Below are 19,879 nucleotides of genomic sequence, written 5' to 3'. Positions count from 1 at the left end.
GTTACCACACCGATGAAGACTGCTGGGTCCGAGATTTTCGGTGTACGTGAATTATTAAAACAGTAAAGAGGAGAGAGGGATTGAAGGAGAAACAACAACAAATCACGCCCGAAAGAAGACTCGAAAAGTGTGGAGGAAGAAGCCTTTTCCAGACGCTCTGAACGAGCGAAGCTGCTTGTAGTTCGAAAATAAAGAAACAAAAACACTCACGAAAAAAAGAGCTGAGCGCTGAAACTGAGGCGCAAAACAAAACAGACTACAGTGGAAAGAAAGGAACCGGGCAGCAAGTAAAGAGTTTATGTTTTTCATTACCGACAAAAAGATAAATATAAACAGAAATCATTAATGCAAAAGTATGAATTTGTTGCGCGAATTTAAATCAGTGTTTAGACTGACAGACGTCAAGCTGTCAAATTTACACGCTGATTTGGTTCTCAACAAATTTAGATCTATTTGTCTGTGGAAAAGGCTTAAGCGACGCTAAAAACACAAATTCGGCCAGAAAATTAGCTGCTTATCTCCCGAAAGAGTTATGTTGCCTTTGAAAACATAGTTTCACTTTGTGTTTGAAATTGAGAGGTCGTAAAGGTGGCGGCGGTGGCGCCACCGGTTTAAACGAGCTTAGATAAGCGTGTAGTGCTACCAAAATGGCGGCAATTTCAATCGAAACGGGCCAATTTCCACAGGAAAGTGGGTTCTGTTGACACGATCAACCCACGACTTATAGAGGTTCCCTCTAGGGGGAAGGTTTGTTTACAATCGCTAGGTTGGTCGCTCGGTGCACCGGTGGTGGCCAATTCTGAGGCGGATAATTTATTTTCTGTTTGCGGAGAACACACATACACACATTCCTCCGGGAAGGTTTGTCCCTTTGGGAAAAAGTAAACGAAGAATGGAAGAGAGGTGTGTGAGCACAAAACACGTTTCCTTCTTGATGTGTATGATGTTGTTTCTGGGAAATTACCTACTGCTGCGATGGCCATTAAATTGCAGTGAGGCCATTTCGCACCACGCAGCACGAGCCGGATCAGGGTCAGGTGGAGAAGGTCCAGCCTTGAAGTGTGTTTGTTGTTGCTGGTTTGTTCGAAGATTCCTTCACTAAAATAAATTTGAGTTTAAATGCAGAGTATTTTTATCAGTACAAAAATTTTCTCCAATGACTCATAAATAAATTACATTTTAACTGAAAATCGTGAAATAATGACAAGAAATCATCAATATGATTCACGATTTCATGAATTCATGAATCGAATTCATGAAATCGTGAATCATATTGATGATTTCTTGTCATTATTTCACGATTTTAAGTTAAAATGTAATTTATTTGTGAGTAATTGGAGAAAATTTTTGTAATCACAAAAATATTTTGCATTTCAACTCAAATTTATTTTAGTGAATGAATCTTCGAACAAACCAGCAATAACAAATGAATTCGACTAATTATTAAATTTTACATATTTACTTCAGATTGATTGTTTAAGTTGAAATATCATAATAAAGTCACACGAATAAAACAAAAATTAGCTAAGTATCGTGAATAAATTTGATTCATTATTTCATGAATGTTATTCACGATTTGACAAAACCGATTCATGAGTTCTAGAATAACTTTTCAATTTTACACTCTTAATTGAGATTGCTTTTCTAGGTTGAAATTTCATAAACCCGTTTGCAATGCAAGACTTGCTTAACGCTTGAATAACTCAAATTGAACATAAGATCGTGAATAAATTTGATTCATTATTTCATGAATATGATTCACGATTTTATGAATTTGATGAATTCTACACGGAGAGACTGTGCCCAGAAATTTTAACAATTAAAATTGTTGATTTTACTTTCGTAAATTTCAACAAAAGCGTACTTGTTACGGCCAATTTTCAGTTAAATCAACCAAAATTAAGTAATAATTTAATAACCTGTTTGTTGAAAATGCTAAAGGCAAAAAGCTAACAGATTTCCCGAACTCGAATGAACGTGCTCGACTGTTAGCTTTGGTTTTAGGAAAATCAAAAATTTTGTTGGTTGAATATAATTAACAATTGGTTAAATATTTAAAAAACGAACTTGGGTTTGTTTACGTTTGTCATTTGATGTCAGGATTCGAACAAGAGCGGTCGATTTGTTGAGTTTGTGTTGTTAATTGTGAAGTGAAAGAATGTGAAAGGTGAAAATCACACTATTTGGCTAATGTTGAAGTGCAAATCGAAGTGAACACTGTTGCAACTGTGGAGGTGCAATTGGTGAGTAAGTTTGATGATGATTTCTTTGCAGGTGATAAACTATGAAGAACAAGACGAGGACATTCGCAATGAGGACCTCTGATGCGAGGGGACTTCATGACAATGTTTTAAGGAAAGGGAAGGGCAGTGAAAGGAAGAGGCGGGCGAACTCTTGCACGACAATACTTGCACGGGCAAATTTAACAAAAGGTTGGTTAATCTAAGTAAGTATGGATTTATTTTTACATAACAATTTATCTGTTGTGATTTTAATTAGAAAACTGAATAATGAAAAACCTTCGTGCTTACGATGGATACAAATTTAATGAACCATTATTTTTTCAGAATCATCAACCATAAAATACATGGAGATGCGTACACATAATATCAAAAAAAAATTAGATGATGGGAAATGTCTAAAAAATAAAATTTATAAAAGATATACAAAAGAAGATAGAAATATTTTAAAAAATGCTGTTAATAGAAGACTGTTAAATAAACTGGTAAGTAAAACTCTAAATATTGTTTTCAGGAATCGGAGTACGTTGAATAAATTTAATGCAAGCTTGGTAAGTAGCATTATTGATATTTCTTCTTTCCTCATCATAATTACATTTATTTACGATCCTTTTTCAGTTTATAGCCAAAATTAAGAATTTTGTATTAAATTTTATATGTCTATTTGCAGCAAAAGGTTCACTTTGGTGTAAATTCTGTGTCCAACCACAAGAAAAATAACTAAACCTGAGACCGTTGTAGATGATGATGACTTATCGGATGATTGCACAGTGATGGTAAGTGAATACAAAACTTAATTTTATACAACATAATAACTTAACTTGGTGAAAATTTTGCTCGGTTTATATTTTTAAGGAATTCACGAGAAATTAAACATCTTTTTTAAATATGTTTAACAAAATTTGTAATATGTTTTATTATTATTTTTTAGATTTATGCAACGTTATTTTTTCAAACTTTAATCAAACCTTACATGTTTTATAATAACAATTAATAAAAAGTTTTGTTTTTATGCTTTTTAACAGTAATTTAATAACTTCATGCAAAAAAAAACAAATTAGTACAAAAAGTTTAAATTTTAGGCAGAATACATACGAATATAAAAACACCCAGCATTAATTTGTGAGGCATTATTAAAAAAATTACTTCAAATTCAATAAAAATATTGCTAACAATAGCTAATTATTGACTACATGTACGCATATTCCCCACTTTTCTGTATTTAAGTAAGACATTAGTTAAAAATATAGCTAGAAATTCAGCCCGGCCTGTATCGTTAGATAATTAAAGAAAATATATATCGACACTAACATAAATTATGATTAATTAAGAAATGTTTTGTTATAATCCACTAATAATTTTCAGCATGCAAAAATATTTCAGTTAACACAACGAAAAAAAATGTTGAAAAATAGTTGAAAAGTATGGTCCAGCCTGTTTTTTTACAGAATATTCCACAATATTTCAGCTGAAAACAAAAAAAAATAGTTAATTTTCTAAAAAAAATATTCTAGCAGTCGACTGCTAGAATTTTTTTCGGTCATTTAGCCAACGAAAATGGCAATTCCAACTATTTTTTTAGTTACTTTTAGTTACTGGTGGTCAGCAATTTCGGGTTAACAAAATCAACAATCGATTGTTGAAAAAAAGCTGTGTAAAAAATTAACCCATACTTTTAGTTAAATTAACCAAGATTTTCTTAGATTTGCCCTGGCCGGTCTCTCCGTGTAGAATATTTTTCTCAATTCGATGCCAACATTTCAAAAAGCATCATGTACACACCATCCTTTTTGAGAAAAACGCATTTGCATGTTGAGCATCCATTTTCAATTCCCATTTTAATATAAAAGCAAAATAAGATGTTCTAATAATAACAAACGATGAAAAACGTTGCTTTTATTGATACTTGATCATCCAAATTCAATAAAACATCATTTCCGTAATTTTATTTGAGTAAAACAAACATAACTTCTTTTGAAATCACCCACGTCTATATCACCCTGCTGTCATTGAGGGGGACGCTTTGTTATGATTCGTTTTTCTTCGCCGAATGTACATGGCGCTTTTTGCATGATGCTTTTTTTTCGTCACGAGGTTCATGTAGTCTTTTATTTGACAGGTTGACAGGGCTATATAAACAGGGACGTCTGATGGCAGAGATTTTGTTTATGTTACTTTATTTAAAATCATGATTAAACAGACTTTACTGAAGTAACTTTTGCTCATTTTTGGTGAAGAGGTAGCTTATTAGGAGTACTTTCAGAATATGCAATAACTCAGAAAGTGTCAAAATGTACATGATGCCTTTTGAAATGTTACCGTCGAATTCTACAAACTTACAAGAGGTTTTTAAGTTGTAATTCATTGAAAAAATTAAATGCCAGAAAAGCCCACATACCTCTCGAATGTGACGTGTTGTGATGGTTCCCGGAAGCGGCGCCCAGCAGCACCGCCATCTGGCACCAGACCAGTGCTCCCAGCACCCGGAAGCTCATCGTTCCCAATCACTGCTGATGGTGCTTGCCCGTTAGACTCCAACTATCGGAGGAGGCTACCCCGGCAGCGGGTTCTCATCGGTTCAACCACCTGATTTTTTGTGTTTCTTTAAATTTCTTGTGCCGGGTCGTTGTTTTTTTTTCGGGGGTAATTACTCTCTCCACACGGTACGGTAATTGTTTCCTTCTTTCACTTTTTTCCCGCGTACCGGGAGGAAGCGACTCCCGCGACGACCTGGACCGATTCTACGTGTTTTTCTCTGTTGTTGTTATCTCTCTTGTCTACGTTGCATTTGTATTCCACGGGTTTCTTTCGATTTTTTTCGGTGGGGATTCAAGGAAACGATTTTGTTCGGCTTCCTCGCCACTGTTTCTTCTCTATCAGCAGTGCGGCCATAAAATGATTTTCTAGACGATTAACAGACTTCCATAACTGTCAAAGTATCACTTCTTGAAAACACTGGCATCACTGGTCAAGGGCCAACTTTTCAGGAATCTTTCCAATTTGATGTAAAAAGCAGTGTTGCCAACCTGTCAAACGAGCCCGCTCGACGTTAAGTAGTGCAACGTCTTGAAACACCGTCTATGCTTGAACAATGCCCAAGAATCATACATAAACGCGCGATAATCACAACCCAATTGATCCACCGAGCCTTCGGCTCCTTTAAGGCTTGAGCTTTTGTTTTTTTTTCCTCCACACACCCGTTAATGATGCTTAATTCCTGGTATTTTACACCGGTTTCTGTTTCACTGTCGAAATTGGGCTACACACTCTCTCAACGGGTTTTACTTCGTTAATCTACTTCGGCTTCACCCCATCCGATCACAATACCTTTTGCAGTTTCCCACTGCTCAACGGGATTGACAGAGAGTCGTTGAGATCACTAATTAGCACTTGTCGTCGACGACGTCGTCACAAAGTCACTTATTCTATTAGCGGAATTGACCTTTAAATTTCTTCTCCGGCCACCCCGCCATGTAGTGACGGTCACGGAGCGACTAATACAGTCTCTCGTCAACGGGGACCTTAATTTGCTCTACTTGTTGCGCTCAATTAAACCTTGCCACTGAGTACTACGCCACAGGAAGAGATCGTGGAGGAGTCGGGAAGGTGCACGCGACCCTCTCAATAGGTCAAAACACTCAATAGTAGTACAACGCAAATAACCGCTACGCACTCGAACTCATGTGTTATCACGTTCTAAATGGTAAACAAAATCGCTAATCGCTCAAGCAACACTAACAACAACAACCCAACAGAGAGGTGTTGCTGAACACCGCGACGAGTAGCCTAAACACAACGATCGCGAGAGGAGACTGGAGCAAGAAGGAGCGCGAGATGATGCAAGAACAGCAAACAACACAAGAACGAACACGAATCGGAGGAGGCGAAGGCGACGACGAAACACGACCAACGCGATCGAGGGTTTGCTCAGAACTGCTGCTGTCTGGCAACCCAACTGTGTTCGCAGCAGCAGCAGGTTGATGAATGGTTGTAGACAGGGGTGCCAGGTTGCCAGATAAATCTGGCATTGCCAGATTTTTTGAGCGCCAATTAGAAAAAAATAATTTTCTATTTCTTTCTCACATTGATTTATTGACGTATTTTGTTTATTTTGTGAAGCTATAATGTATAAAAAGTGAAAATACACAGTTTTTGAACAAAAAATTGCTTATTACTTTGAGAAAAGTGGCTTGCCAGATTTTTCCCAGATTTTTTGCCAGATTTTTTACTCTTCAGACCTGGTAACCCTGGTTGTAGATGATGCCGCTTTGAATGAGAATGTGGGAGAGCTGAGAGAAGAGAAGCAGAGTGGTAAGATACGTGGTCTCTTGCCTTGATTTTTGTTGTTGAAAATTTGTTGTTTTGCCTTCCTCATCTTACTGAGGAAAGGCTATAAAATCACTCGAAAATTGAATTTCTCATTTAGACCTCCTAGACCCACCTTCATGTATACCTATCGACTCAGAATCAAATTCTGAGCAAATGTCTGTGTGTGTGTGGTGGGATGTTGATCAAAAAATTGTCACTCGATTATCTTGACATTGGCTGAACCGATTTTGTCCATTTTGGCGTCATTCGATTCGTCTTGGGGTCCCATAAGTCGCTATTAAAAGTTATGCGGTTTAGTTAAGTACTTCAAAAGTTATGCTAAAAAACGATTTTAACAAAAGTCCGGAAGATTGTAAAAAGGGTGGTTTTTGTAACAAAACCTGGCATGTTATACATTTTAAAAAGACCTTTTCAACGCGACCAATACTTTGAAGGTCCGACAACCCTATCAAAAGTTATTAGCACTTAAGTGCTATTTATGTATTTTTTGAAAGCCGGATCTTAGATATCATGATGAAAACGTTGTCCGGATCCATCACGCAACCTGTCGTTGAACAGGTAATCAAAAGACCTTTCCAACGCGTCCAAAACATTTAAAATCTGACAACCCTATCAAAAGTTATAAGCACTTAAGTGTTATTTATGCACTTTTTGAAGGCCGGATCGCAGATATTTTGATGCAAACGTTGTCCAAATATATCATGCGACCTATCTTTGGATAGGTAATTAAATGACCTTTCCAACGAATGTGAGGAAGGCATCAACCACCTAAGGGTGGATTAAGTAACGTTTTTTTTTATTATCACGGAATATACACTCAAAGTCAGAAGTATCCCTCAAAAGGGTACTTTCAATCCTCAAAAAGGATACTTTCTATCCTTTTTTAAAGTTCACCCGGCGTTACCCTTTTAAAAGGGTATGTCAAATTCAGTACATTTTCGATACCCTTTTAAAGGGTGACGACGGGTGAACTTGAAAAAAGGATACTGTTTACTTTGAGTGTAGTGTGAGTGGTACGCGCTGACTGGCAGCGAAATTATGGAAAACTTAAGTTTCAGACTGAAGTCATGCTATTTTTTTTTTCTCGCGAACCCATGTATTAGGAAGTGACAACCTTCAAACCCCAAATAACAGAAAGTGTTATTAAATCTTCTGGCTGAACCCATTCCCAGTCACGACGTTCTAGCAGGATTCTAGCAGAGTTCTTATAGAGCTGAATATTCTTACAGCATTCTAGCAGAAATGTTCCACCGTTCTAGCAGAATTCTGGCAGAACCAGCTCTGCTAGAATATTTCGTGACTGGGTTTATGCAGAAGAGTTTGATAACAGTTTATGTTCTTAACACAACAACATTTGTTATTGGTCTAATATTTGTTGAAAGAGGTTTAAATTTTTGCCAGTAACATTTTATGTCATTTAAAACAAGTTTTGTTACTCACAGAACTTTTACGAATTAAGAATTTATTATTTTATTACTTATTCGTGTTATTCCAATTTTATAGGAAGATTGCTCAAAACAAAGACTTATCAATATAAAAATGGTAATGTTAAAAAATCTGTATCCTGGAAAGAAATTTTCAGATTGATGTTGTGTCTTAGGCAATCACGCAGAAAAATGAGGCATATTTGAACCAACAAAACGTTTTGTTGATTTGAAAATCATTATTTTTGTTGAATCAACGCTTAACGTCGAAGCAACTTTTTCAAAACAACAAAAGACTTTTGTGGAATTGAGAAAATCAAGGTTTGTTTCAACGCAAAATCGGCGTTGATTATATTCAACAAAAATTTTGTTGATTCAAACCTCGTACAGGCTGATTCTACAAAACATTTTTCTGCGTGATGTTGTAGGAAAATAGGGTCCTAAAGCCCTATGTAAATTTTTATGTAAAACGGTAAAAAACACGATTAAATCTAATTTCTGATCACTTTGTTTTAATGCAAAAAAAAAACTTAACAAGACAATATTTTACGATGGATCAACTATGGTCCCCTTGGAATCAGCTGTCAACTAGGATGCTTTCTGTCGAGAAGGATCGCTAAGTTATTTTTTTTTTAATTGAATAAAAAATCCATATTAAATCCTTTACGGTCGTACAATCGTCATTGTACTCAGAAAAATAAGCGTTATTGTTGTGAACAATAATATTACAAATTTAAGCTTAATTTTAGGACACAATTCATGCTTAGAAAAAATACTAATTTTAAGCTTTTTTTATGCCATCTTTTGAGCTATGGTACAGAGTGATGAAATTTGGAATAGTGATTTTCCTAAATCTCTTAACACCTAAACTCCCAAGCTCGAGAGTTTAGCTGTTAATAATGGTACAACTTACTTGACTTGACTTAATTTATGGCGTAAAATAAAATTTGCTGGTTCTAAACACCTTTTGAAAAGTTAGGCTTGAATTTGAAACTTTAAAAAAAATGTTATCTGAAAGATCGGAAAGTTTCTCCATTTTTTGTTTTTGTATTTCGGTTCAGTTTGGCATGGCAACCCCACAGAAAAAAAATTCCGGTGAAATTTGTCCGGAAAATGCTCAAATATTCACTTTTCTGAAAATCTCCATATAAAATCCGGGTTTCGTGCTAACTAACTATTTTGACAGCTGGAAAACCCGCCTACGCTCGAAAATCGATGAACAATCTGGTTGAAATGTCAACATTAGTTTGACAACTGTTTTTGACGTTTGAGAGTTTTTTAATTGAAGTACGTTCGAATTAGCGAACATTCGTAGCAGCGAAATTAAAAAAAAAACAAACCCTCTCTGTACACTAAAACCCCGGTGGTTTGACACGTTTTAGTTTGAAAAAGTAAAATAAAGAAGCGTTTAAAAAAAAATCAAGGCATGCTGAATAATCCATTGATACATAAAGGTTTTATTGAGGAATCGCTGATCGACAACGAGAGAGACGACTGTATGTGTTAGTCTCGGGTAAAAAGTGACAGTTCGTCACTTCTGACGAACCACCACAAATCTGACAGATTCCGTATTACCGTACCTTTTATATGTTGCTCCAGATTTCAGACTTTTATTTAAAATCATACCGAAATATACTCAGGATTAATTAATTAACTTTGTGAAAATTTCACTCAAATATGGTAACATTAATAGCATAATAATAGCGAATAGCGGTTTTATTATTTTTATTAGTGAGGCACCCTGGCGGGGTACGGAGCCCGTTCACCAATCAACATCCGCGAACGCACTCCAAACCCCAAATCAACAAAAACCATCTGTTTTTGACAGTTCTCCCATTTCCCTCTCATTCGCCGCGCAGCCAGACGGGTCAGTTCAGTCTCTCGCGTGCGGTTGCATTCATCGTTTCGTCGGCATCTTTCCTTGACTCCCTCTCTCTCCGATCAAAATTATTATTCCACCGCGGTGCCACCGAGAAGAAAGTCGCGCTCGGCCACACTAACTAAATTTCATTAGTCAGTCCTCCTGTCTAGTCTGCGTCGCGAAACGCCGAATTAAAAAGCAAAACGAAAAACAGAAATCGGTGTTGAGGGGGGTCCCATAAAAACTAACTGTTTTGTGTTCGATTTGAGACCGTTCGCCGTCGTCGTCGGTCGAATTTCTGTGGTGTGGCCTACTGTGAGTGGTGTCGTATCGGGACATTTTTTGTTTTATCAATTCGCAAACATCACATTGTGGAACGTGTTTTTTAAATGTGCAAATTTGGTTTAAAAGTTATCATAATTTAGAAAGTTTAATTTGGCTTCTGTATGTCTTGATGTATGGATTAAGTTGTGAAATTATATTGTGGCTTGTTATGTGGCTCGTTGTACCGTCTATTACGCACTTCGTCATCAATTGAGTATAAAAAAATCGAAAAATGAGTGTTATTGATTTTATCTTCAGGTAATCATAATAGAGTTTGTTGAACGCAATTTTCCATCAAGATATATTGCTTTTTTCGCACAACAAATAGGGTGCTTTTCGCTTTCTCCTCGTTCAGATGTGCATTTAAAAATAGAACATTAAAAAACGGCTATAGCGCAGCAAATGTCGCAATATGTTGTTTTTTTGTTCGTTCTTTGGTATGGCTTCAGCAACAGCAGCATCACAGTGAGAGAAACAGAGAGGGAGAGAGAGTGCGGAAAGGACTGTCAGTCTATCAATTTCGACACACCTGTCCTGGCCGTCCTGAAGAAAATGTGAACACGATCCTCGAGCATGGTGGAAAGTCAAAGTAGTTCTGTCACAGACATAACCGGAATGGCGCCGAGACGTATGTAAAACCTTGATCGACTGCATTCCAGAAGTTGAAGGAGTGTGGGCCACACTGTCCAGGAGCACTTGATTCTAACGTCTGTGTTTGGGAAACGCTACAATGGTTGCTGTCATCGCACACGCATATTCAAACTCATTTATATGTACTCAGAAATGAAGTTTGAGTTAATTTCACCAATTTTTATGGAATTTTGAGTGAGATTTACTCAGCATTTGACATTTAAAAATTCAATTGCTTTTGACGAAATCTGAGCCATTTTAAATGATCATGACAAAACATAAAAACTTCAAATCGAGTCGACACCATTTGCAATTTAATTATTCCGCGCGCTCTCACCGCAATGTGCCCACGTTTTGCTCTCCCTTGAATATGCTCTCTGTTTACTACTTCAATGCCTTCATCCTGTTCGTCTTGTCGTATGCTGTTTATGTAACTTGACGTTTTACGCAAAGTCGCTTTTCCGCTGGTGCTGCTGCGTGTGTTTTTTGAGGATTTCTCGATAATTTTTTAACCCACAATCTTGCTTCGTCGAGTTGGAAAGTTTGACCACAGTAGATAGTAGGCCGTTGACCATCAACGGAGCCTGCGATCCGGAACGATCCACACTAAACACCAAGTCGGAGGTAAGAGCGCGCAGCATGCCATGCCATTACAACTCCTCAGCTGTCTGTCAGCCTCCGTCGCATCGGAAGCTTGGATGACCTGATTTTTTTCTCTCCTGATCGTTGTTTTAGCCTGCCTGGATCTTTAGTGTCATTTTTGCGTAGTTGAAAGTAGTTTCAATTAGTCATTTCACCACATTGCGTCATTCTGTGCGCGCATCTGGCATTTTCTCATGTTTCATCTCGAAACTATCCTCATTTCCCCCCATAGAGACTTGTTTACCGTAATGATTCTAAACGTGATAATTGATCTGTGAAAGTTGAATCTGTGTCAACGCGATTCTGTCCTGAATTCAGTGCATCGAATTGTAAATACGAGTTCCGGTCAGCGATCTTTCGTTCACACCTTTCTGCACGATGTTCGCCGTTGGTCACGCTGGGATGAGCTTTCTTTCCTTTCCAAAATGATGTAGTGATTAAAAATGGGTGACCTCACTCAAGAGTGTACGTGACAGATCAACCTGTCAAAGTACACGCTCGCCAAACTTACTTAAAGTTGAGTGAAATCAAGCTTTTTATGATTTTTGTTTTTCATGTTTGATTAATTAGTTCCATTGTAAGTTTGAGTAGGATTTAGTTGTATCTGAACTTGTGGTAGAGAAAGCACATCTTTATTTTAATTGTTTTGTTTAGCTCTTCGCTGTTTGTTTCCCTTTCCAGCAGTTCAATTATGCATTATGCGAACATTGCGTGGCACATGCATTGAAAGTAAAACTGTTTAATAACACTACTTTCTCCGCCCCTTACATAGCTGGCAGATCATCCTTCAGCCGCTGTTCAAGATGATTCGGCGCCTGTTTAGTACCCTGATAGCGGACTATCCGCCGGTCGGGGAGTTCCTCCCGGCGGCGCCACCCCCCAACGGAGGACCACACCAAGCGTCCGCCGCTAGTGCCACGTTCCGTGCGTCCCAGCTCGAGTCATTGAACTGGCTGCATTCGGTTTCGCCGTGCTTTCCCGTGTCCGGCGACCGGATCGACATCATCCAGGAACCGGCACTGTTCTACGATACGCTTGTGGCGAAATGTGCCGGTGCCAAGCGACGGATCATGTTGGCCAGTTTATATTTGGGGATCGGAAGTCTCGAGACGAGATTGGTAGACGCAATTCACGCCAACATGAAGAAGAATACGAGGTTGACGGTGGACGTGCTGCTGGATTTCACCCGGGGAACCCGCGGAGAAAGCAACTCCCAGACGACCCTGATGCCACTGCTCGAGGAGAGCGACAACTGCCGGCTATCGCTGTATCATACGCCGGTTCTACGGGGGATCACCAAACGGCTGGCGCCACCACGGTGGAACGAACTGCTCGGCATCCAGCACATGAAGCTGTACCTGGTGGACGATACGGTCATCATCAGCGGGGCGAACCTCTCGAACGACTACTTCACCAACCGCCAGGACCGGTACGTGATGATCGAGGACCGTGGCCTCGCGGATTTCTACGCAAACTTCCTGAAAAAGGTGCAGGAGTTTAGCCTCAAAGTGGACCGAACGGGGGAAGCCAAGCTGCACGAGAACTGGAACATGCTTCCGTACAAGAGCGCCCAGGTGGACTTTGCCACGGAAGCACGCGAGCGCATCCGGAGCTACTTCCGGGGCGTGATGGACCGCCAGCGAAGCATTTGCGATGAGGATAAAGGTTTGTCGGGTCTGTATTTGAGTATTTTTACAAATGAAAACATATTTTTTGATTTCTTTTAGCGTCGGACACGTGGATTTTCCCACTGATAGAGATGGGCCAGCTCGGCATCCACCATGACAGTTTGGCCACGCGAAATTTGCTCTCCGGCTGCTTGAAGGACTCGCAGCTTAAACTGGCAACCGGATACTTCAATCTGACCGAAACCTACATGGACACACTGACGAAGGATTGCCAGGCCGAGTGCTGCATCCTGATGGCGCATCCAAACGTGAGTTTCGACTAGTTCCCAGCGAGCGTGTAGCCACCGTTAAACGACCAAAACTGACAGCCACGCAAACGGGGTACGTTCACGCACTAACTGTCAATTTCCCTTACAGGCGAACGGCTTCCTCGGCGCGAAAGGTCCGGCCGGTGGCATCCCGGCCGCCTACTCGCTCATCGCGAAAAAGTTCCACCAAAAGCTGAAAGAGTCCGGCCAGGACCACCGCGTGTCCCTGCTCGAGTACGAACGCACCGGCTGGACGTACCACGCCAAGGGTCTCTGGTACTACCTCCCAGGATCGACCCTGCCCAACCTAACCCTCATCGGATCGTCCAACTTTGGCGAGCGGTCCGTCAACCGGGACCTGGAGGCGCAGATCTGCCTCGTCACGACCAACGGGGGCCTGCAGCGGAAGCTGCAAGCCGAGTACGACAACATCCTGCAGCATTCGGCCGCGGCCGAAACGGAACGACCGGTGCCGCGCTGGGTACGCGCCGTCGTCGGACTGTTTAGGAACTTTTTCTAAGGAGGGGTGGGAGGGAGGTGCCATTCAATATTTTTTTCGAAATCCCGGTGATTACTGACTGCTGGTGGTACCTTTTACTGTGAAGTTTAGCGAATAGTTCAGTGTTTGTTGACGAGAAGCGCGAGGAGTGTGTGTTGAGCACGGTTTATTTGTTGACGATTTGTTACGGAAGCACAAAGACAAAGTTGAAATACAATTTCAAAAACATTAAAACAGCTTAAAACTTTAATCAAAATATCTTCCAAAGTGTTTGCCTGCAGCGAAGCCGTAATTCTCAAACCGGTACTACTACTACTTAGTCAATACAGAGATCACGTTGTTATAGTTTTACATATCTAGAGCAAAGGGAATTATAGTCAATAAACAAATATTTTCGTGTATTTGAGCCGCTAGCGAGAAATTATCAACAAAATAAAACAGAAGAATCTAATAAATTTTGACGAGCATGCTGTTCAACAAACCGAGTTTGGTTTAACTTTTTCTACATTTCAAATTCTTGTGATTTTGTCACATTTCCCCAAAAAAAATCATGGAAATATTAATAATTTGATTTAAAAATCATATATTCGTCGTATCGACGTTTCTATGCGAACTTTCAACAAAAATCTTTTAAAAATCAAAGAAATTCCATTTTAACATTAGCGTGTAAAATGTTTCTCGAAAATTCACAAACGTTTCTTGAGAAACTATAGGAAAAAGACCAAAAACATCAAAATTGGGAGTCTTCTAGTTAACAAACAATCTAGAGTTTTTTTTAATAGGTCCTATAAACATATGAAAGACAATAGTTTATATGACCTTTTCAAAAACAACTCAAGCAATGTTTTAAATAATAAAATACCACCTTAACTGTAAATTGGGTCCTAAAATGAAGCTTAGATTGCTGATATTATTGTTTACAGCGATAAAGCTTATTTTTCTGAGTACAATGACCCATTGTACGACCACAAAAAATTTGCATAAAAAATTTGCATAAAAATGAAAAAAAGTGATCAGAAATGGTTTTTAATCGTGTTTTTTACCGTTGAACATAAAAATTGACATAGGGCTTTAGTACCCAATAGGCCCCCAAAACCAAAGCTAAAAACTCGATTCGCCACCTACATTCGAGTAGGAGAACTTTGGTGCAAGGTTACGTTTACGTTTTTGCGCGATAAGTGCAAAGGGGAGTGAAAACTATTTGAAGGTTTTTTAAAAGAAAATTGATCTTTTGGAATTAAATAAAGTTAACAGGAGGTAAGAAATAAAAAGTTCTATCGACTGACTTTTTGATTTTTTTGCTAAGTTGCCTTTTTCATTGAAAATTCTGAGATCCGGATTGAAAACGCGAGAATGAGGTTAGATTGCTAATTTTGAAAATCATTCCAATTATCATTTTTCAAGCAGAGCTTTGCTTTTATGGTTAGAAGTGACTTTAAAAAATATTTGTCCACTTGAATAATCTACATTCTCAATTGATTAGTTAGGTTTTGGTTGATTAAAACATTCGCTTTTTTTGAATCAGGTAATGAACAGGTTAAATCGGCCATCGCAAAAATATTTTCGTTTATATCAATTAAGCTATTTATTTCTTACCTGAAAATTGTATTTTTTGCTATCAATGTCGATTTTATGATGAAATAAAACAATTTCAAATTTCAACCCAATTTACTCGCTGTAGGATATAATGAAAACATCACCCCAAGTTTCAGCGCCCTCTAGTGGGGGGTAATTTTGACGTTTGATTGCCTATTGCAACAAAAATAAAAATAGAAAATATAGCAAATCTTTTCACCCAACAAAAAGCTTCCTGAAATCGGCCAAGGGTTATCTGGGACCCGTTCACAGATTTCTCCAGCAGTTTGAAGTCTCAAACTGTCAAAAATGCTGATAAACAAAGCTGAACGTACGTCGATTCTCTCCATTTTCTCTCTCGCAAGTGCCGCGCACTTCTCCAGTTGTTTCCAAATAAAAGCCTCTCCATTCGCCCACCAAACCCTCTTTCCAGTGCCAACCACCGAACCTGTTACGTCGTCGTCGCCGTGTGCCGTTCCAGTCCAAGACGCTGTGTGCCTCGTGTCCAGCTCCAGCAAGAAGCATCCTGTTACGCGCCATTTTGTTAGCGTCAAACCTCTCGAAACCCAAAGACCACCTGTTTGTTCCTGGAAGTGAAACGGAATTTCTGCTGGAAGTGGTCCATGATCCAGAATGGCTACCTTTTGTCGTAATCTGTAAAAACGGAACGTTTCTATGGATTGCCTAAAAGTTAGAAAGATATGGTTCTATGACCACTTTCATTTAGAATTGCACCTATTCTGCTATATTTGAGGGGCCCTGGCTCCCGGATAGTCTTGGCCTCGATCAAAGCAGATACAGTAACCGAGAAATTATCCCCGTGCTGAACCGACTAAAACCACGTGTCGGTCCCAGCCTCGAATCTCTCGTACATTCTTTGAACACATAAATGAGTTTCCTTTCTTTTGGAACAAAATGGTGGTTTTCGGGCTTGGAAATGTAAACTTTATTATGGCCTAATCAAATGAGCTAGATTGGGTTAACTGTCGAGGTGACTCTCCAGGTGCTTCTTGAGCTGAGGTAGCGTACTGCACGGGAACGCGCACTGGTTACATGCCAGCGGAAGACGCAGAAGATGTTCGATCAGTTCCTGCGATCTCCGCTCTATCCGTCCTTTATCTTGCAGCTCCAGAACAATGCCTGAAAGAATAGTCTTAAATTTCATGTTGATCAACTTAATCTATTGTTCAAAGTACTTTCAAACGGCATAAAGAACTCCGTGACAAAGCTGTTGAAATGTTCCTTGTAGCGAAGCCGGTCCGACACAAAATCCTGGGAAATAACGTGCAGATGCAACCGGTGCATGCTCGGTTTCATGTGAAATCCCAACCGGAAGCGGTCGTACGATTTCCCCGTCGTTTCAATTGCATTCACTCCAAGCAATCGCATCTCGTGCAGCAACGGAATGTCCGCCGGACTAAGCTAAAACGAAATTTAATCTCATCATCAACTAGAACGAAAACAACTCAATCTTTACAAACCTGATAAACGGAATCGATGTCGGCCCACGGAATTACCAGAAAATGGTGCATTGCCTTCGGGTACTTGTCGCGCATCACCACAGCCACCTCGGTCCTCATGAACTGGTTCGCCGGAAGTTTCATGTCCCGGATCAGCGCGTGCGACCAGCTGCCGGTGGTCATTGTGATGGTTGTGGACAACGGTTTAGCAAACACGGAAGCACAAACAATTTTTACACAACCCAAATTTTCAAAACACGAATTTCATCACGATAGGCCCCCAAAACCAAAGCTAATAACTCTATTCGCCACCTACATTCGAGTAGGAGAACTTTGGTGCAAGGTTACGTTTACGTTTTTGCGCGATAGGTGCAAAGGGGAGTGAAAACTATTCTAAGGTTTTTTAAAAGAAAATTGATCTTTTGGAATAAAATAAAGTTAACAGGAGGTAAGAAATAAAAAGTTGTATCGACTGACTTTTTGATTTTTTTGCTAAGTTGCCTTTTTCATTGAAAATTCTGAGATCCGGATTGAAAACGCGAGAATGAGGTTAGATTGCTAATTTTGAAAATCAATCCAATTATCATTTTTCAAGCAGATCTTTGCTTTTATGGTAGAAGTGACTTTAAAAAATATTTGTCCACTTGAATAATCTACATTCTCAATTGATTAGTTAGGTTTTGGTTGATTAAAAAACTCCCTTATTTTGAATCAGATAATGAACAGGTTAAATCGGCCATAACAAAAATATTTTCGTTTATATCAATTAAGCTATTTATTTCTTACCTGAAAATGGTATAATTTGCTATTAATGTCGATTTTATGATGAAATAAAACAATTTCAAATTTCAAACCAATTTACTCGCTGTAGGTTATAATGAAAACATCACCCCAAGTTTCAGCGCCCTCTAGTGGGGGGTAATTTTGACGTTTGATTGCCTATAAAGTTGCTTGTTTATCTTGTTTTCAAACTGCTGTCTAGTTTAGGTATGAGCCCCCAATCTGACAGATCACAATCGGTCGGTGACGATTTTCAAAAGGTTGAAAAGCTTGAACACTCTCGAGAGCCTCATTCGAGCAGTTTGATGTGGGATTACGCGATCATGCAGAAAATTAATTTTCTCGCGTAGAAGTATTTATCAATAAAAATTCAAAACAATGCTGAAACGTTCTACTTTTCAGCACTGTTTTACTGGTATGGAAATGTATGCCGTTTTATCTCTTTCAAATGACAGGAAAAGTTGATAGTTTCACAAAAAACGCATAAAAACTGTATTTCCTCCAGATTTCTAGAACAAAGTACTTGATATTTTAGGGTTTTTTTTTTCTGAAAGAGCACACGATTTTGGACCAAACTGCATCAATAACTCAAAAGTGATGAAAAAGAACATTTATGCAACAGGGGCAGTGAATACATGCAAAATAAAGACCTTCAAAAAACACTTTTAAAATCTATTTTTGAAATGTTGCCGCAGGTTGAATGTTATTATTCACGACATCCGATCCGGAACTGTCCGGTTAACTGAAACCAACCCATTTTTGCATCTATGTACCAAAATCTTTTTTAATGTCTTACTTTTGAAGAACTTGAGCCGGTGGCTCCGGACTTCAGATATTAGGAATTGTCGTTAAAATTTACTCTTTTCTAACTTTCTACACCAAAATGCCGTAAAACCCGTCGGAACCGTTTCCCCAGATCTCCGGTGGCCACTTCTGGATCCGTGTTAGGCAAGCGATTTAAACTAGTCATGCAACGTACACAATTTACCGATTTTTAATGTGGGGTGTCCCTTAGGTGTACTTTTGACGCCCTTCCGGTTATCCGGTTGCCACATCCGAAATCCAATTTTGAAAACATCGGGCAAGAAAAGCGAACTGGAACCACTCCGGGAAAATTCGGTGGCTGGAATCTCGATTTTTGCCCCGGGCAGTCCCTATTCGCAAGAAAAATCATGCCGGGTTCCGCAAAAATAACGCAACTTTGTATGCATTTTTGTCTTCCTCACCTTACCGAGGAAAGGCTATTAAGTCACTTGAAAAATGAACTTCGTTATTCGACCTCGTAGACCCACCTTCACGTATACCTATCGACTCAGAATCAAATTCTGAACAGATGTCTGTGCATGTGTATGTCTGTAAGACGGTGCACCGAAAAATATGCACACGATTATCTCCGGACTGGCTGAACCCATTTGGACCGTTTTGGTCTCATTCGATCCGTCATGGGGTCCCACAAGACCCTAGTAAATATTATGAAGTTTAGAAAAGTACTTCAAAAGTTACGCTAAAAAAAAAATTGGCTAAACTTCGGAAGATTATAAAATAGGGTGGTTTTTGTAAGAAATCCGACAACCCCCTACAAAGCTATTTATGCACTTTTAGGAGGCCGGATCTCAGATATTTCGATGAAAATTATGTCCGGGTCCATCATGTGACCCGATGTTTGTTAGATAATTTAAAGGCCTTTCAAATGAGCCTAAAACATCGAAGATCTGATAGCCCTATCAAAAGTTATGAGCACTTAAGTGTTGTTTATACACTCTTTTGAAGCCGGATCTCAGATATTTCGATGGAAGAAACGATGTACGGATCAATCAGGCGACCTATCATTGGATACGTAATCAAAAGACATATCCAACGAGTTCAAAAGATTAAAGATCTGACAACCCTATCGAGTTACGAGCATATGAAGTTTTATTTACAGAACATTTCTGGAGTTTTTTTTTAAAGCTCCAATCAACCAAATTTCCATTTTTTTTTTTGCTTTTTGGGTGTTTTTGAAACCGCCTTGAAAGACACCCAAAAAGCAAAAACTGAAAATTTGGTTTATGGGACCTTTTAAAAAAAAACTTCAGATTTGCAGGTTAGATATTTTTATTTTACCAAAAAAAAAAACTATATTAATGTGAGGAAGGCATCAACCACAATCACAGTCACAAAATTTTCATAAACCGAAGTC

General features: G+C 38.9%; 3 protein-coding genes across 5 annotated transcripts in view; 1 reads left to right on the top strand and 2 right to left on the bottom strand.

Annotated features, from left to right (window-relative positions):
- The window catches only part of LOC120418369 (uncharacterized), a 36,358-nt gene extending 30,219 nt beyond the window's left edge, over positions 1-6,139 (bottom strand). The window contains exon 1 of the mRNA XM_039580730.2: positions 4,639-6,139. Coding sequence (XP_039436664.1) covers positions 4,639-4,735 — 97 coding nt within the window. The 5' untranslated portion in view covers positions 4,736-6,139. The remainder of the gene's footprint in view (positions 1-4,638) is intronic.
- Positions 6,140-9,880: 3,741 nt separating this feature from the next.
- LOC120418368 (CDP-diacylglycerol--glycerol-3-phosphate 3-phosphatidyltransferase, mitochondrial) lies at positions 9,881-14,370 on the top strand. 3 transcript variants are annotated; one of them, XM_039580727.2, is made up of 4 exons: positions 9,881-10,436; positions 12,223-13,115; positions 13,178-13,386; positions 13,496-14,370. In XM_039580727.2, the coding sequence occupies exons 1-4, from the start codon at positions 10,411-10,413 to the stop codon at positions 13,904-13,906; spliced, it is 1,539 nt and encodes a 512-aa protein (XP_039436661.1). In that variant the 5' UTR covers positions 9,881-10,410; the 3' UTR covers positions 13,907-14,370. The 3 variants fall into 3 exon arrangements, with proteins under 3 accessions (XP_039436661.1, XP_039436663.1, XP_039436662.1); XM_039580729.2 differs by having other exon boundaries at positions 9,882-10,169; XM_039580728.2 differs by lacking the exon at positions 9,881-10,436 and adding an exon at positions 11,262-11,432.
- A 1,508-nt stretch (positions 14,371-15,878) lies between these two features.
- Positions 15,879-17,861, bottom strand: LOC120418370 (aprataxin-like protein). The gene is made up of 3 exons (XM_039580732.2): positions 16,942-17,861; positions 16,657-16,882; positions 15,879-16,600 (listed from the first exon to the last, which is right to left on the bottom strand). The coding sequence occupies exons 1-3, from the start codon at positions 17,101-17,103 to the stop codon at positions 16,440-16,442; spliced, it is 549 nt and encodes a 182-aa protein (XP_039436666.1). The 5' UTR covers positions 17,104-17,861; the 3' UTR covers positions 15,879-16,439.
- Positions 17,862-19,879: the final 2,018 nt, after the last annotated feature.

Source organism: Culex pipiens, chromosome 1 (genome assembly GCF_016801865.2).
Source record: "Culex pipiens pallens isolate TS chromosome 1, TS_CPP_V2, whole genome shotgun sequence".
NCBI lineage: Eukaryota > Metazoa > Arthropoda > Insecta > Diptera > Culicidae > Culex > Culex pipiens.
This window is presented reverse-complemented; position numbering and strand designations above follow the sequence as displayed.

Excerpts from the sequence above, each read along its gene's own strand:
- LOC120418370 (XM_039580732.2), bottom strand. The coding sequence starts at position 17,103 with ATGACCACCGGCAGCTGGTCGCACGCGCTGATCCGGGACATGAAACTT. Across the intron at positions 16,883-16,941 it reads ACATCGATTCCGTTTATCAG|CTTAGTCCGGCGGACATTCC; the intron begins GTTTGTAAAGAT and ends ATTTCGTTTTAG. Across the intron at positions 16,601-16,656 it reads GTTCTTTATGCCGTTTGAAA|GCATTGTTCTGGAGCTGCAA; the intron begins GTACTTTGAACA and ends CTATTCTTTCAG.
- LOC120418368 (XM_039580727.2), top strand. The coding sequence starts at position 10,411 with ATGAGTGTTATTGATTTTATCTTCAG. Across the intron at positions 13,116-13,177 it reads CATTTGCGATGAGGATAAAG|CGTCGGACACGTGGATTTTC; the intron begins GTTTGTCGGGTC and ends GATTTCTTTTAG. Across the intron at positions 13,387-13,495 it reads TCCTGATGGCGCATCCAAAC|GCGAACGGCTTCCTCGGCGC; the intron begins GTGAGTTTCGAC and ends TTTCCCTTACAG.